Source organism: Misgurnus anguillicaudatus, unplaced genomic scaffold (genome assembly GCF_027580225.2).
Source record: "Misgurnus anguillicaudatus unplaced genomic scaffold, ASM2758022v2 HiC_scaffold_28, whole genome shotgun sequence".
NCBI classification, from domain to species: Eukaryota; Metazoa; Chordata; class Actinopteri; order Cypriniformes; family Cobitidae; genus Misgurnus; species Misgurnus anguillicaudatus.
In genome coordinates this window covers 4,362,352-4,379,973 of record NW_027395278.1, presented here as the reverse complement: position 1 = coordinate 4,379,973, position 17,622 = coordinate 4,362,352, and the positions used below count along the sequence as shown (strand labels likewise).

General features: G+C 37.7%; 2 protein-coding genes across 5 annotated transcripts in view; one reads left to right on the top strand and one right to left on the bottom strand.

The window, feature by feature from the left end:
- Positions 1–366: 366 nt before the first annotated feature.
- Positions 367–2,689, bottom strand: LOC141362581 (GSK3-beta interaction protein-like). 2 transcript variants are annotated; one of them, XM_073864859.1, is made up of 4 exons: positions 2,550–2,688; positions 1,829–1,968; positions 1,131–1,376; positions 367–938 (listed from the first exon to the last, which is right to left on the bottom strand). In XM_073864859.1, exons 2-4 carry the CDS (start codon positions 1,868–1,870, stop codon positions 780–782), a joined length of 447 nt encoding a protein of 148 aa, XP_073720960.1. In that variant the 5' UTR covers positions 1,871–1,968; positions 2,550–2,688; the 3' UTR covers positions 367–779. The 2 variants fall into 2 exon arrangements, with proteins under 2 accessions (XP_073720960.1, XP_073720961.1); XM_073864860.1 differs by lacking the exon at positions 1,829–1,968 and having other exon boundaries at positions 2,550–2,689.
- A 12-nt stretch (positions 2,690–2,701) lies between these two features.
- The window catches only part of LOC141362578 (autophagy-related protein 2 homolog B-like), a 33,043-nt gene continuing 18,122 nt past the window's right edge, over positions 2,702–17,622 (top strand). For 2 of the 3 annotated variants that reach the window (XM_073864855.1, XM_073864853.1), the window contains exons 1-19: positions 2,702–2,955; positions 3,678–3,867; positions 3,982–4,144; positions 5,710–5,862; positions 6,024–6,126; positions 6,278–6,437; positions 6,733–6,912; positions 13,032–13,128; positions 13,233–13,406; positions 13,495–13,646; positions 13,848–13,959; positions 14,259–14,502; positions 14,735–14,891; positions 15,041–15,136; positions 15,334–15,522; positions 15,611–15,884; positions 16,346–16,454; positions 16,560–16,767; positions 16,974–17,116. In XM_073864855.1, the coding sequence (XP_073720956.1) occupies positions 3,706–3,867; positions 3,982–4,144; positions 5,710–5,862; positions 6,024–6,126; positions 6,278–6,437; positions 6,733–6,912; positions 13,032–13,128; positions 13,233–13,406; positions 13,495–13,646; positions 13,848–13,959; positions 14,259–14,502; positions 14,735–14,891; positions 15,041–15,136; positions 15,334–15,522; positions 15,611–15,884; positions 16,346–16,454; positions 16,560–16,767; positions 16,974–17,116 (2,876 nt within the window). In that variant the 5' untranslated portion in view covers positions 2,702–2,955; positions 3,678–3,705. The remainder of the gene's footprint in view (positions 2,956–3,677; positions 3,868–3,981; positions 4,145–5,709; positions 5,863–6,023; positions 6,127–6,277; positions 6,438–6,732; positions 6,913–13,031; positions 13,129–13,232; positions 13,407–13,494; positions 13,647–13,847; positions 13,960–14,258; positions 14,503–14,734; positions 14,892–15,040; positions 15,137–15,333; positions 15,523–15,610; positions 15,885–16,345; positions 16,455–16,559; positions 16,768–16,973; positions 17,117–17,622) is intronic. The other variant, XM_073864854.1, reaches the window with a different exon arrangement.

Sequence of the window (17,622 nt, the reverse complement as noted above, 5' to 3'; positions counted from 1 at the left end):
TCTTAACGTCTTAATATCGACTATGCTTTTACTATCATTAAAAAAATTCCTACCACATGCATCATCTTCTGCCTATTTTTCTGTAGATAAATAAACGGCTCTAATGGCAGTATCTTTGCATTGCACTATGGGATGTCATTTTCAAAAAATGCCCGTCAACATTGCATTTTATGAATTATTGTCATGTGGTTTTTTATATGAACATAAAAAAATGTGTTGGTCTCGAGGACTTGGTTGGAAATCATGGTCCTTCTCCTCTCACTGTGGTCCGAGATCGAGTGAAGACCGAGTCTTTGAAGGAACAAGTCCGAGACGAGTCCGAAAAAGCAGAAAACGGTCGGAGACTGGACTCGATTACTACATCACTAGCATCTGATATTATTTTTTAATTATAATAATACTTCCTGTACCAAGCTTTAAACAGATGACAAAAGTACAGTTTAAGGCTTAAAATATAATACTTTGCTGGGCTCTGTTAAGCTGAAATCAGTGCACCTTTAGGTTAACACAAGATCTTGGTTAAAATGAGTTCGCAAATATTTTAACATAGTAAATTATGTGGAGTATTAATTCTGGGCTCCTTATCTGTTACAGCCTCTAATAATACCTCTCTAAATAATACTTAAAACATCACAAGCAAGTCATTTTCCAAATAATCACAAGTTCTGTAAAACAAATAACCAGTTAAAAATTGAAAATGGCAAAATATCAATGATGTATTAAGCAGAGGGCATCACAGGACTTGGCGAGCAATGATGTTTTGAGTGATACTGAACCCCTCAGTGTCCATTTTGTTTAAGTCTCTCTAGTCTTTGTAGCAAAGCATTTCCAAACGCCTCCCTGTAACCAGGACTTAAGGAATCCAACAGTGAGTAAACAGTCTCATGATACTGGGTGCTCAAACCATCATCGACCTGATCAAAGATGTGTCCCACCACCTAAAAAAAAAAACAGATGCTTTAAGATCATGGCAGAAATATATTCCACAGTTTAAAGTACAAGCCTAGATCAACACATCCCTTACTCCATTACCCATCCTTGCTTGGGAAAACAGTAAATTGTCAATATAACGATCAATGTTTAGTCCAGATCTACACCCCTGGAGACTTTTTCTCTATTTTATCACTCACCCTCAACCCAGCCTCGGTGAGCTCCAAGCAATACCGGTTTCCCTCTCTGGTTTCGACATTTATATACGCTACATCCACTCCACTGGTAAGAATGTGAGAGACGTGCATGGTTGTCACGGCGAAGAGCACATCGTTGACCACCGCCTCAGCTTCCACCCTCATATCTTTAACATCTGTCAGCTCCACACAGCGTTCCTCATAGGAACACTTGGACAGGTCCTCTGGTTTACAGTCCACTTCCATTCCCTAAAACAACAGTGAGCATTCAGATTATCGAATACAAAACTAATGAACTGCGGAGACAAACTGCATTTTCATTAACATCTGACGTCGTCTGATCACGAGGGGGCGCGAGCGACCGCTCGTAAAGTGATGCTCTCTGACTCATGCTGCAACTGATTAAAGTACCAAACCATACATTGTATTCTCATTACTAGTAAGAATACAGGTTTTGGAGGAATCAGACATCAGCAATTTACAAGTGGAGCGTACGATATCGATTTTTAAAATAAGCTTATAATACAAAATATAACAACAGCTAACGTTAGCCGTCTACAGAGCTGCTGTAGTGTAAAACGGTGACATACGTTGATACGATTTCAATAATCGTGCGGATAAACAAACAACCCAGTGATAATAGATGATAAAAGTTTGCAGTGGTGGTTGATAATTATTTATTATAGCAATTTTGTACTAACCTCCTCCTCCAGGGGTAATTCGTCAGAACACTTCCGGCTCATGCCGGTGTCAGTGCTGCGTGCTCATCAGTGTCAATTATGCGCAGCAGTTGCGCAGTGCATAAAGACGTATCCTCAACAGCATGCGATTATAAAATAATCTGCGGTGTATGAAGATACATATTGTACAGTATACATATATGCCAATAAATGATTTGAAAATGAAAAAGGTTTATAGTTATATAATTAATACTTCATTATGTAACAGTGCGTGTGTATGAGCTTTGGGGGCGGCGGCTTCCAGAGCATTCTGTATTCTTAATTAAAATCGATGCAATTTTTTATAAAATAAATCGATAAATATAGTTTTTAAAATTATAATAACTTATAATAGTATTGCTATAAAGGCAATTAATATGTTTGTAACGCGTGTATTCTTAAATGTAAGAGTTAAAAATAGTTGTTCATACATATACATGCATAACTCTAATAAACGTATTCAAATTAATATTTTAAATCGCATGCAAAGAAATCCACGTCGGTTTTAACAAAAAAATATAAAAGAATTTAAATTTAGCCTTCGTCATTTGGGTCTTTTCAACGCGCTATGTGCGGTTAACTGTTTGCCTACAGAAACTCACACACAGAAAACGCACAACTACAGCACAAAACGACTTAAAAATCTGATACCACACATTAGATCATCTAAATCCATTATACTATATCATTTAAAGAGACTTACCATAAACAAAACACTTTTGCTTAACATATGCTTTTAAATGATGTTTCCTTCCGTAAAAAAACTCTCCTGTATCTGCGTGGCTAACTGAACTGTACAATGTCTGCGCAGAGCGGTTGCTCGTGAACACACCGCGCATGAGAGTGCGCAGTCACAAGCGTGTTTGTAAACACTATCATTAGCCTCATTTAAACACATAGCTAGACAGTGATGCTGCTTTCATGCGACCTGACAGCCACATATAATGCACCCAAAGCCCACAATCTCCAGTTTAATATAGATACTATTATTACGCGATGCTTCAGCTGAACAGACAAACGTGAATAAGATCTGAAGGATTGTGTTTAGCCAGCATGCTAGTTCACACAAAGCTAAGGAACAACGGTTAGTCAGCTATTTTCTAACACAGGTGAGATATTTGACTTTAAAATATCTTATTTTGAATGAGGCCGGTGCATGCTGTCACTTTTGAAATGTTTTATTGTTGCATCATGATCTAGTATTGTTGACAGGCAAACAAACTCGGTAACTTACATTAGGGAGTTGCGCAAACGCTGTTCATTACAGTAAATACTGTAATTCTTGATAGCAGTATTATGCACGCAAATGCAGATGCATACGAGACTGCTTAAGATGTAGTCTTTTAAATTTTTTTTAAAATCACCACGCTTTGTTGTGTTGTAGTGTAGTGTAGTGTAGTGTAGTAATTAGTTGTCATTTTCTGTTTGACATTCAGACTTTGGAATGAGAGTTTGGATCAGTGTATCCGAATTTGTCATCTAGAATCAGGTCTTGTATTTATACCTCGTCATTACTATCAACACCCTTTTCACATAAACCAGACTGTTAACTTTGTAGGTGTGGTATTTAGTAAGACAATGTGAGAAGTTGTCAGGTTGCCAGTACTATTTTTAAACGGCAGAAGCTGTTGCATTTTATGTACTGTGTACAGTAGTGTATCATTTCATCATTAGTTTAGAGTAACAACATTTTAACTGCACTATTTAGGCACACTAGTCTCTGGCTTCCTAAAGTTTTAAGATATTTCTAGCAAAAAAGCTCTTATGGCTGGTTAATGTGTGTGTAATGTGTCTTTTGCTTAATAAAATGCCCTGGATTTTTCTGTTTTAGTACACACTAAACTCAAGCACGGGTCAAGATGCCATGGCCATTTTCTGAATCTATTAAGAAGCGGGCATGCAGGTACCTGCTGCACCGTTATCTTGGCAATTTCCTCCAAGAGAAGCTAAGTTTGGACCAGCTTAGTCTGGATCTCTATCAGGGCACAGGCTCGCTGGCTCAAGTGCCACTTGACAAATGGGTAAGTCTATGGTTTTGTGGTGTTGCCACAAAAAATCCCTATTTGACATTTGCTTCTTAATTATAAAGCCATCTAAAAGATTACATTTCAGTGACTTTGTTTCTTGCATTTCAGTCCCTGAATGAGATCTTGGAGTCTGTGGATGCTCCATTTGAAGTAAGTGAAGGCTTTATTAAGACCATTTCCCTCACTGTGCCATGGGCCTCACTGCTTCAGGACAACTGTGCGCTGGAAGTGAGGGGTTTAGAGATGGTGCTCAGGCCAAGACCTCGAATGAGTAAGAAACACTGATGCAATCACATATGCATTTTATTTTTACAGATGTCTAGGTTGCATTTTAGTGCATTCTACAACCGTTTGTGGTGCAGATGCTACCACTTTTGATCGGATATCTTTAGAGAGGTATGGTTCATAAGAGCTGATGCTTCTTAAGGACAGCAATCTTAAAATGTTTAAGTCTTTTAATGAATCAAAATTGCACTAAACCACACCTTTAACCAAATTATATTAATTGAACTACAGTTTGCCAGCTTCTTACACAAATTAGCTTTCATTAAAGCCGCTCTATGCATTGTCGACGTTTTTGTCAAACAGCGACCCCTAGAGTCGCTGGAGAATACTTGCAACTGTCGTAATTTCCCATTCTAGTACTCCGAAGATAATGACCAGGTAATGTTTCACAATTTCATACAAATATTAGGCTACTGCATAGTCTACTAAACTACAGATGATGTTAATATGATAATAAGAAGTTTATTCCAAGTGTAGAGTGCATATAATAATAAAGTACCGCGTTTGCTAGCTTATAAACGTTTTACATGATTGCAGCTAAATCACAAGTAAACATTACAAAATGCCTTGACAAAGTTAATTGTGTACGTTGCATTATCTCATAACATTGTTCGTTATAATGTCACTATACATGATTATTGCTATTTATCATAATAGTTTGCAAATTGTGCATGTTTACACTATTTACAACCTCTAGGCTTATTTATGTCCAGATAATTATGTGAGATATTGACAACTGTTGTCATGATAATCGCATGACATACTACAAGCAAGCGCAACAACATACAACATAGACCGCAAACAAGTTTGCAAATGAGAGATTTACTTACTAGTCCATGACCATCAACAAGATCGCCGGATCAGCATCCCATCCAGTGCTGTCTTTTAGCTCACGCCAACGAGTGAAAGCCTGACCGAGTCGGACTCTTGTCCGGTTCCTAACGTGGTCAGATTCTCTTTTCCTCTTCCTACTCTCTTCCGAACGCGCTTTCTTAACTTTTAAATCGTTTAGCCTCACGTCTCAAATTTGCGCGTGCAGTTGTTGTTGTTATAGGCTTGATCGACTTCATGCAGCGCTGCAAGAACCGACAGCCGGATGACGTCAAAGTGCCGTCTCGGATCATTCTCGCGGTTACTTTGACGTCATCTGGCGGTCGGTTCTTGCAGCGCCACACGAAGTCGAACAAGCCTAACGTGTGTGACGTCGTTGCCGTAAAGCAAGTCATGATTCTCGCTTTATCGCCTTACTATGACTTTGTTTACCACTGAAATAACTTTTAAGCTGTTATATTAAGGTAAAATAACTGCATAGTGTGTCTTTAAAGTATTTAGTCTATGGGTTCACTTATGTATTCCTCCAGCACTGTGAATGTTTAATGGGTGTTTTATAAAAACACTCATAAAACTAGAATTATTTGTCAGCTTATGCACATTGTGTTTGTCTATTTTTGCGACCTACATGAGGATCAAATCACATTTAATGGCAAATCACTGTAGAAAACCAGTTTATATATAAACTTTTGTTTATATATTTTTTATACTTATTTACAGCATCCGGGATGGAGCCTATGTACTGGTCCAGCTTCATGGCCAGCAGCATGCAGCTGGCCAAAGAGTGTCTAAGCCAAAGACTCACTGATGATCAGGGAGAGAGCTTCCAACCTCTGGATGGTCTGGAGAAGTTTGCAGAGACTATTGACACAGGTATCCTTCTCCCCATAGACCATGTTTATTCTACATTTTGTTTTATAGATGTTTAGTTATAGACGTTAGAGCTTGCTCTTTTCTAATTCAGGATTCATAATAAAGTTTTTCATTATGTTATTATATGTTATGATCTTATGTTTCCCTCATCTCTTTGTTAGTGTTGAGAAGAGTCAAGATCACTTTCGTGGATACTGTTCTACGGATGGAGCACGTTCCCGAGAACTCTAAAACTGGCATTGCCCTCGAACTCAGAATTAATAAGTAAGTAATATTTTTAATGCAGCACGATGTGCTTTCAGAAAAGTGCCCTGTATAATCTTACCTAACTCACTTTGATCTTGACTTGGTCCAGTAATTGCTTTTTTTTTAATTGAAACGTCACCATGCTCTCTGTACATGCTGTGATGTATAGGATGATTTACTGTGATGAGAGTATGGAGGACTCCAGTGTCAATATCCATCAGCCCACCACATTTGCACATAAAAATCTAACACTGGATGGTGCCTCTGTGTTCTGGGATGAGTTTTCAGAATCAGCACGTGCCGGCCTCAAATCACCTCCTCCTCAAACAGTGAGATTACTTGTTCTGTTGTCATCAAACAATCATCCTAGACTTTTATAGTTTTATGTTTATTATTTTTAGAAATAAACCTAACGTAAAGATGATATTCATACAGTAATTACAATTCTGTCATCACTCTTGCATCAGTAAAATACCATATTACGGTCTATTTAGCCTAAAAGAGCTATTTAGCAGAGTTTTTATTTTTTGGTTAGCTATCCCTTTAATGTTAGGACATTTATTTTTCGCTGTTTACCAGCCAATTTGAAAGCACTCTAATACATATGTCCTTTACACTTTTAAGGAAACTGAACCTAAGCTTTCACCGAGTTGGAACCCAAGAATCATCTGTGAGCCTCATCCCCAGTTCCCAGAACCTGTTTCATCCAGTATGCCATTTGAGCCGGTGCAGGTAGGCTGCCTAAGTGGTCGGCTGGAGCTGTCCGTGGTTCTGAAGCAAAATGAAGCCATCCCAGGAGCAAAGGTGGGTACAAATGGAAAATTTGGTTCCAAGTAAGGGATAATGTAGAGGCAGCCGGTAGTTATTGGGAAATAAGCCCCGACAGTGTGATCAGGACCCGGAGGGTCTTGTATCACACTGAAGGGGCTTATTTCCCAATAACTACCGGCTGCCTCTACATTATCCCGCTTATTACACGGCTACTTGCCACATAAGAAAAAAACTGGACATGAATATGAATTTTAAACATTTTATTGGCATATTTGTTTTAAATTAACATTTTTATCCTTCCGCGAAACTTTGCACAGATGCATAAAATGATCGTAATACCTTATTAAGATCCGCTGCTTCATACTTGTCTGTCTCCATTTTTTCTCTTTTAGCCAGTCTTTGAGAAGTTTTAATCCCCATTCTGTATTTTTGTGTGTGTTGGCTTCGTAGCTGTCATGCTCTATTTTGTCAAGTTCAGTCTCAGTAAGCTGTCTGTGTCTTGTCGTGGTTGTCGAGTGTTTGTCATAAGATGGCGCCAAACAGACAGTAATCTTTATTGATCTTTATTGGCGCGGAGCGATTTTACTCGTGCAAGTAGTCCGGCTATGCGTTATTAATTTGGAGCGGTTATTATTTGAAAAGAACGAACCTGCAAATGTCTCAACTGACCAATCAGAATCAAGCATTCCAGAGAGCCGTGTAATAAAACCAGATAACTTAGTGTTTAAAAAATGTTGTCAAAGCATGTTTATTATGATGTTATCATGTTTTTGTTGTGTTTAATTGTGCTACTTAGCTGTTTTTTTTTAGTTATGAAGGCATAAATAAAAAAAAACAACAACTGCAGTTTGATTGTTATTAATTGGAATGCACAATCAAATAACAAGATTTTTGAGAAATGTAAAAACAGAGTTATCTCGTTTTGGAAGCAAATTCTTCAAATATTGAATAACTGTACTGTGCAGTAACAGATAGTCTAGCTCTAGCTCATATAAAGGTATTGCAGAGATTAGCAGGCTTACACTAAGGGGGCGTGCACACCAAAGCTTTTACGCCCGCAGCCAGCGTATGTTTTCAATTGTTTCCAATGGAAGCTTGGCGTTTTTCAAAATGACCAGCAGCTAGCATTGTTTTTTTTCCATGGTGAAAGCAGGTGCTCAGTGGTTAAGCGGTTGCGAGTTGAAAAATTTTCAACTTTGGGTGAAAAGCTCAGTGTGTCAATGTCAGTTCTCACACGGCCAACCAATCACAGTGCGGTACAAATATCACAACAAGCAACCGGCGCATCGTACAACTACTTAAAAATAGGGCTGTCAATAGATTAAAAAAATTAATCTAGATTAATCGCATGATTTCATAAGTTAACTGCGATTAATCGCAAATTAATCGCACATTTTTATCCATTCTAAATTTACCCTAATTTAACACTTTTCAGGTTTTTAATATTCTAATCATATATACATATATAGATGCTTTATGCAAATGTATGTTAACAACAGCCTGTTTACATTTTAACAGAATCACCAGCCATTGTTTTGTATATGAATTTTCCTTTCAGAAGATTTTTCTTTCTCCATTTTTGTTTGCTGCTGTATCATTTGTGACCTAGCTGTGCTGGCAAGTTGAGTCGGAATTAGCAAATTTAAAAAAAATAGTTGTTCATATTTTGACATTCTCTATTAAAACATAGAACAATGCATGATTTGTTGAAATATAACAAAATATGACAGAACTACACGTGTTTGAAGTTGAAAGAGTCAAATTACCACAAAAATTTCCACATCCATACATTATATTACCACATCATTACCTTAAAATCACTGGTAAAACTAATAGATTTAGCACACACAAAGCAAAAACATCATCAATGTATGTTCAACTTCTTTTCCTTTTGTTTGATTGACATTGAGACAGACTGCTTAAAATCTAAGTGATCTAATATAATGTTACACATCAGATAGTTTTACCCAACAGTTAACCAAACATTTAAAACATAACAGATTATAGAGCCTACCTGCGTGAATTCTTATCAAAACAGATATTTGTAAAACTGTAATTTTGTGTAGATGTCTATGTATCCGGGTCGCGCACTCGCGCGTCTGTGTGCACGCGCTTCAGATATCAGTCAGTCAGCGTGAGGGGATCGCTTTTGAGTCTTGTCGCTCTTAATAACTCTTTAACATTAATCAGGTACCGAACTTTATCTCTCTTAATGACTCTTTTAACATCAAGCAAGTCCTGCAGTCTATTTTCTAAGTCATGCATAAAAGCGAAACCAAAATGAATTGAGACGCATTTTTGTATTAGATTAAGCATTAGGAGGACGGTAACGTTACACCTCTCAGACGTATAAATAAAGATCATATCAGATGTCCAACGAGCATTTAGAGCATTGGATTTGGTAGACGATTTGCTTAATGTTCTTATTTCTATGAACACCTTTTACTCATTTAGAGAGAGTCACATTTGTCTGCGTCTCTGTTCATTCAACTATGGGCTGGACCAATGGTCAAACAGAAATTGTGTGTTGCGTTAATCTCCGTTAATAAAATTAGTGGCGTTAAAATGAATTTGCGTTAACGCGTTATTAACGCGTTAATTTTGACAGCCCTACTTAAAAACAAAGCAGAAGTATCACAGCAACCAAAAAAAAGCTGGCGCTCAGCTGAAAAAACAACTGGCATTTGGTGTCCTTCAGGCATTTTCAGACGTGTTTAAAAGCTTTGGTGTGCACACCCCCTAAGTGTGCATACACATGACTTTGTGCATGAAATGTCTTGACAAATCATGATTCAACAAAAACTTTCGTATAAAAATTTCTTCTTAATGTATGAAAACATTCTAAAACAACTAATAGCACAGGTACACAATAATCATGTAAACACTAATCAAATACTAGGCTATAGTTATAATGCATATAATAATGTTGATATATAATATTTACATATATTTTATTACACATTATATTATTATTATTATTATATACTGTATGTTATGTATTATTATATAGGCTATCATTTATTTTTTTACACCTAAAGAAGATGCACGTAATGACAAATCTTCATACTTTGCTTTCTCTCTTTTTAAATCTCTATGAAAGCATTAATGCCTAATGTAAACGTAATGTAATGTAATGAGAAGTCCAAAGTCAATCACTTGATCTAGGTCGTAGGCATGGGCCGGTTATTGCTTTTAAGGTATAGCGAGGTTTTAAACAGTCAAGGTTTCAAAACCACAAAAATGTTCTGTGATATCGTCTCCAAGGTATGAGCTGTGTTTATACAAATTTCATTAAATCATTAAGTCATGTGATTGATTTGATGTTTACATTTAATATACATTAGGAAAATTGTATATATTTTTTGAAAGCATATTATAATTTAAAGGCTTTATTTTTAGCTGGCATTTGAAAATAACACATTTTAGTGTTGCAATGGCAATACTATGGTATTTTTGCTAAAGGTTATCATACCGCCAGAATCTTATACCCGCACATGCCTAGTCTCCTGTCTGTTTTATTTTAAAGAGCTTACAGATGCGCATCTCTGGTTAAGTCATTATCTCATCTCATATACTTTTTTACCAATACCTGTCAGGGAACTACACTAACCTTTTCCACTGGTGGCACTTGCGCTACCAACTTTTTCAGTTACTGGCGCAAAATATGATTTGGTCGCACATATTTTTTTCAAGTTATATTAAGGCGCTCTGGTTAATAATGAACAATAATGAAACTGTATTGCATACAGATATGCTTTTTATTTTACTTGCCATCTTTTAAACCATATGCCGCCTTGTTTTCTTACACGTTGCAGTCAGTGTTTCCCACAGATCTGAAATTTACTTGGTGGTGGTAGCCGGTAAAAAGGGCAATCATTACCCACTGACAAATAATGGTCTACTATACATATGACGAAGAACTAATAATGTGTGACACAACACAATACTTTGATTTATTGAAAATTAATATTAATTTCACATTATATTTCATTAATCTAAACACTCCAAACTTTCTTTGCCATTAACAAAGCTGACACTGTTTGTCAAAGCACCACGAAAACACTTACTGTTTTTGCACTGATATATGAAGCAATTAGACCCCTTTTATCAAACTCAATATAATACAATACTATGTATAGTATATTAATAGACAGTGCAGGTCTATAGATTATAAATGTGACTGATGTTATGACTGATGTTATAATGGTAATAATTTCTATTAAATAGGCACTTTTACTGCTTCTGCTCTATCTTTCTATTTCTCTCTTGCCGATTTAAAAAGCTTAATACACTTATTATTTCAATAATATTATTCCACTTATTTTATTTTCAAATCTACTTGCTGTCCCGGTGACAAACTTTACATTGCTTTGCTCGTTTAGTGCAATGGGCTTGACATTAAGCACTGCTTTTTTGCTACAATCTGTGCAAACTTAATATGGATATGGTTTTAGAAAATATATGGTTTATTAATAATAAGATTATTAAAAACATGTGAGAAAGAAAACGCAGCGCGTTGTCGTAACAAGAACCATCGCCATAGAAACCGAAGGCACGCTAAACTGCACTCGAGCTTTAGCACGGTAGCGCTCATGGCCGTTTTCCGATCGACTCGGGTTATAAACTCAATATTAAGCAGACTTGGGACCCAAAGTAATTAAACTAGGACCTAACCGGACCCGACAGACCATTTAAAATATAAACCCGGAACCATACGGGTCCCGTGTCCTCAGTGAAGAAAGACCTCTGCTCAAGTTCAGAAACATAGAAGACACTGCGCTTGCGTCGCGTCGCACCCAATTCATTGAGAAACAGCTGAGCACGCAAACGCACACTGATGGGGAGAGACACGACGTGCTTTCACGTAAAATGAAGCCAACGTGTTGATGGCTCAGAGCACGTTATAAAACGTATTCTTAAAATCCACATTTATGTTTTAATAAATGCTCATAGTAAATCATAGCATATTGTCTAAAACATTAGGTAGCACATTTGCGACCCATAAAAAATTAGGGTCGCAACTGCAGTTCAAAAGGTCGCATATGCGACCATTTTGGTCGCAGTGTAGCTCCCTGCCTGTTATTCCGGAGGACACACAGTGCACCTCACTTCCTCCACTGACAGCAAAACCTTCCATATTGAAAATGCAAAACAAAACAGAACTTTACAGATGATAAATGATCATGGATTTCTTTTCTAGCTCTTTTGCTTCAATGACAAACTGCTCCAAAAATGTCTGGGGACAAGCGGTGCGGAAAGCCCTAATAGACCCTTTTACTGTTTGTACACAATGATGACATGGCAACGTATGCACGCACAGTTAGGCAACGGAAGTATGGCAAGAATCAGCAGTGAAGCAACACAGACAGAGAAAGTTATTTTAAAAAGTTGACTTATCAGCTTTTTCAACACAGCTACCAGATCTGTGTACTATAGTGGAGTGGATAGAAGACGTTAGCAGATGGCCAGATACATATATACTGTACGTATATTAGTAGATTATATTAGTGCAACCAAACGAAACAACCAGACATTTGGGAAACGGTTTTAATAAACTTTCTGAGTTTTTCCACGTTAGAACCAATGGGAATAACACTACTTCTGTTGCCAAAATGCGCGTGCAGGCTATTTGATCACGTGGACTGTAAAAGGGTCTATATTTAGCTGGTTTGGAAGTGTATTATGCAAATTGCCAACCTTGCTGGTTATGTAGAACAATCCAAATTCACTAACATAAGAACAAGGATAAAAATAAATTCATGTGAATACGCACATGTTGTGCGTTAGTAAATAAGAACCAGTGTTCATTGCTTAAGTCCCTTTAACACATAATCTACATTCACAAACCAGTGGATTGCGGCTTCATTTTGATTTATTTGGTAACACAGATCTGTCATTTGGCTTTCAGCATGAACAGCTATTAACACATTTGATAGGACATTTGATTTGGGCCACTTTCGTTTGGAAAAATAAATTTGATGCGAAATTGAACTGTAATAAACTTCAACTGTGTATGGCTGAAAGAAGATTTACATCTAGGGTGGCTTGAGGGTGAATAAAATATGGGCTAATGTTCATTTTGCGGTGAACTTTTCAATAAAAATAATAAAAAGTGGTTAATTATTGGTATGTTTCATGGTTGGTTTTCACAGTTGGACATCGATGGACAGTTTGAATCTCTAATCATGTTACTGTCACCACGTCAAGTTCACCTTTTACTGGACATGTTTGGTGTCTTCTCCAGCTCAGGTGACACCTGTAGTTTCAATCACACAGGATTCACTCATACGGTTTCATCATAAACGGGCACCAGTGCAATCAGTAAGTGTGATTGAATTATCATGTGTATCTAGCAGGGCAGGAGTGGTCTGCTTTAGGAAAAGATAGGAAGAATCGTCCTATGCAGCAAGAGGATGAATATCGCCTTCAAATGGAGCTCAACCGCTGCATGAAGAAGGACATCATTTCAGGAGTCACAGACCAGGACCTGTTTGAGAGTCAGACTACCAGAACAGTGTCCAGCAGGGGTTAGTTCAGCACATCGTTTAAGTCTCACTGCTTTCTGTTTCTGTAGCTTACTTTGCTGATATGTGTCTTTTTATATTGGTCTGACAGAGGATGTCTTTTTCTCTATGGCTGATATGGACATGTCACACAGCCTGTCATCTCTTCCACCTCTTGGAGATCCACCCACCGTGGATCTGGATTTGTCTTTAAATAGCAACTACTCCACTTCCCTGGGGGAGTCGCCGACTGGAAATGTATCAGTATGTCACCACTGCTCACCTTAGTAGTGAACTCTTTGTTTTATTAATATTATTTACAGGGTCATATCACACATTTGAATACAAGCGTTGTTAAATAAAGTTGTCTGCAAAAATAATCTTTGTAAATGTATGATGATTGATCAATGACTTGATGAGATGCATATGCAGATATTTAATGTGCCTTATATTGTGTTTTTCAAGACTGTGTGGGATGAGTGCATAGATGTTTCTAAACAAAAGGAGAAACAGACTAATGAGATGCCACAGCATTCCAGAGATTCTCAGTTCCCCCAAAAGCTACTTCGGCAGACATGTGAGTCTCGTTTATGGTCAATAAGAGTTAAACTAAACTAACCCTATTGCCTGGTTTTACATATTAGACTAGACTTCTTACAAAAGCTTACAAATATTTAAAGGCCATTGTTTTGTCTCAAGATGCACACCAGTAATGTTTAAATTTCATTTTAAGATTAGGCCGGGTTTAGGCCTTAGTTAAATTGTCTTTTCTGTAAAACTTCACCTTTGGGATTCATCTCAGTCTTAGCATTTATTGGAATTGTTCACCTTTATGTTTTCTTAACCAATAGAATCTAATTTCTGTGTGATCTCTAGCTCATCCATCTAAGGGCCACTGTGATGAATCCAGGCCTGAGCTGGTTCTCAGGCTGTCATTGGGGAGCGTCTGTCTGTCAGTCCTACATATTGACCCTCTCCCACCACCAGATTCCTCCCTCAACCCTCTTGCACCAATGGCCTCAGAGTTTTTCCGTATACTGTCTTTAAATCAACTCACTGTAGGGGGTTTTATCCAATCACGAACTGTCTTTGATCAAGCCTGTCCACATGATCATCTCAGGTAAAATTATAAGAAGGTAATTTACAAAATTTAATAAGTAATATGTAAAGCTATCAAAAGTTTTAGTAGTATTTTTTTAATGGACAAAAATATTTTTTTTTACTTATTCTGATAAAAAAAGTAAAGGACCGAAGACAGAGCCTTGTGGAACCTCATATCCATAATGTTTTGGAAAGAAGGTGTTTCACTAAATACAGGGTAACTTTTGATAATGTATTTCCTACCTCCTCAGGTTCATAGGTCAGAAATTAAAAGTGACTTATGAGCACTGCCAAAGCTCCAGTGTACGGACACTAAACACTGATCTTTCCCTGAGCCAGCTGGAGCTGCTGGAATGCCTGTATTCTGCTGACAGCCGCACTACACAGAGTGGAGCACAATACACAGAGGTACATATACACACCCACATGAAGATAAGTCACAATCATACTGTAGCTAACATAACATACATAGAACTGTTGACTTAGAGGACATTCTGACGGCATGTTTTCCTTGATTAAATACTGAAATTATTTGTGTCTTTTGTGTGAAATATCAGCTTCTTACTTTTGACGTCCCAACCAGTAGTAGTGAATCTCCCCATCCCACTTGCCTCCATCTACTCTACAAACTAACAGAACGCAGAGGCCCGCAGGTAACTGATCAGTATAATGCAACACTTCTTAACAGATTTGAATGTAATATTTCACTTAGAGTAATATAGCTAAAGCACTATATTACCTTAACCTCGTCTTTCTAAAGTAAATTGAGGCTGCTTACTTGACATCATGACTTAATAGTTCCATTAAATAAATGCAAATGTTTCTGACAAACGCATTTTGTTTTCACCAGGGCGGGCAGGTACGTCTAAGTGCCATACCTCGTAAGGCAGAGTTGCAGGTTGAGCTGGGTAAAGTTCGCTCTGAGTGTGATGTCAGTATCGTGGACAGGCTCAACTCTCTGCTCCAGCCCCAGAAACTGGTTACAACAGAGATGATGGCGTCTCACATGTACACATCCTACAATAAACACGTCAGTCTGGTGAGAAACACTAGCACCCTACTCTGTGTTATTTAGCCTCTGTACTTGTGTAGCCATTTGATTCACAGTTGTGTGTTTTCCTCACAAGCACAAGGCATTCGCAGAAGTCTTCCTGGACGATAGTCGTAACCCAGCGCAGTGTCATGTGTCTGTGACGATAAACGCCCCCCTGCTGGCGCTGGTGGTGCGCTTTCCCATCCCAGATCTACGCTCGGATCAGGAGAGGGGCCCCTGGTTTAAGAAATCCCTGCAGAAAGAGCTTTTGTGTCTGGAGCTAGAAGACGTAGAGTTCAAGACAGAGTTCACTGGAGGAAACTCATCAGAACAGACCAAGATGGAGCTCATGTTCAAAGAGCTCAGTGGTAATAACTTACAGACACACACAATTTAAATGCAATTTTGGTTTAGTTCTGTAAATTGACCCTAGACAGGAAGTCTAGGTAATTGATTTATTTAAATGAATACACTGCTGCTGTGCTCTCCACATATAGGATGCAGATATACTTTTACAAGCCTCAATTCTTGTTTTTTTTTTAACATAGAAAACTCAGTTCTGCAAAGATATACAGGTGTACTTCTTGAAAGTTTTATGTTTACAGAACCTAGTTTTTACCTGTCATATTTAAAGATAAAGCAAAGTGGATAAAAAAGTGATCAATTTACTTTTTTTATATAATCAGTTTAAAACACAAATATATAATCTAAAAAGTTTTAAGGTGACTTTTTATATTTCAGTAATTTATCTGCATTTGGTAACATTCACAATGTGTCCTACAAAAGGCAATTCAATTTTCAGCCAAACATTATTAATTTGCTGTACCAGGGTCGTTCCAAAAAGACAAAGATCACCCTGCAACCAGATTCTTACGAGTAGCTAACACCATGGAAGAGGACATGACGTCCTCTGACTGTGGCAAATTCGACTGGCCCAGGTATGCTGCGCTAGGCTCTCTGAATCTGTAGCTTGTTCTATAAAACATTACCTGTAGAAATCATCCAGGTTCAGAAGCTGAAGTTTTGGTTCTTTTACTGTTCAGAGTTGTTCTGAAGGTGAACCCCAAGGCCGTGCACTCCATCCTAGAGCGTGTAACAACCGAAGAAGAGGAGGAAGGGGTGGATGGTCATTCACAGGAGGAAGAAGAGGAGGAGGAAGGAGCCGCCCACTCCTTAAAGGACGTGTGTGATTTTGGCAAAGCTGAGCCCTCCCCTTTCTCATCACGGCGTGTCATGTATGAGAACGAAGAGGTAGAAACTGCTTTTTTCTTTGGAAATAAAGTCATGTTATTAAGTTAGTGATGAGAAATTTGATAGGTTTTTTTTTTCGAGGAAAGTAAATAAAAAATGACTGACAGCTTTCATTCTAATTTTTTGCAGGGGCAGTCACAAACACTTATATGTAAATAGATTTATCTCATTTATTATGCTGTTAATTTCATAATGTTTTGATGCAGATGGTAATCCCAGGAGATGTGTTGGAAATGACGGAATTCCAGGAAAAAACCATGAGCAACTCTCGCTACATCCTGGAGCTGTTTCTTCCCAATGTTCAGCTCGCTTTGCCCAATAAAGCCTTTTATGAGAAATTACACAACAGGTAACAATATTACTGTTAGTCCACTGATGAACCTTTACATACAGTGTCAACCCCTAATATGTTGCTAAAAAGAATGTTATTTTGTGTATTTGGTTAATGCAATGGGTCTCATTCACTAATAATTGCGTACGTTTTTCGTATTTATACGCACACTTCTCGCAAAAACTTTCTGCCTAATTCACAACACGTGCATAGTACGCACATGAGTTTGTTCTTATACTTGTTCTTACGTTAGTGAATTTGGAGTGTTCTACATGAGCGGCCGCGTGCACGATGTTGGTAATTTAAACACGCCCAAACCAGCTCCATATGAGTGTTTTCCACAGTGTAGCGCTAGTCCAGAGAAAATTCTAGAGCAGTTTCTCATAGAAGCAAAAGAGCTCGAAAAGAAATCCGTGATCATATTTATTATTGGTAAAGTTACGTTTTGCTTTGCATTTTTTATTTGGGAGGTTTTGCTGTCGCTGGAGGAAGCCAAGGCTGTTCACCAACCAGAGTAACATTAA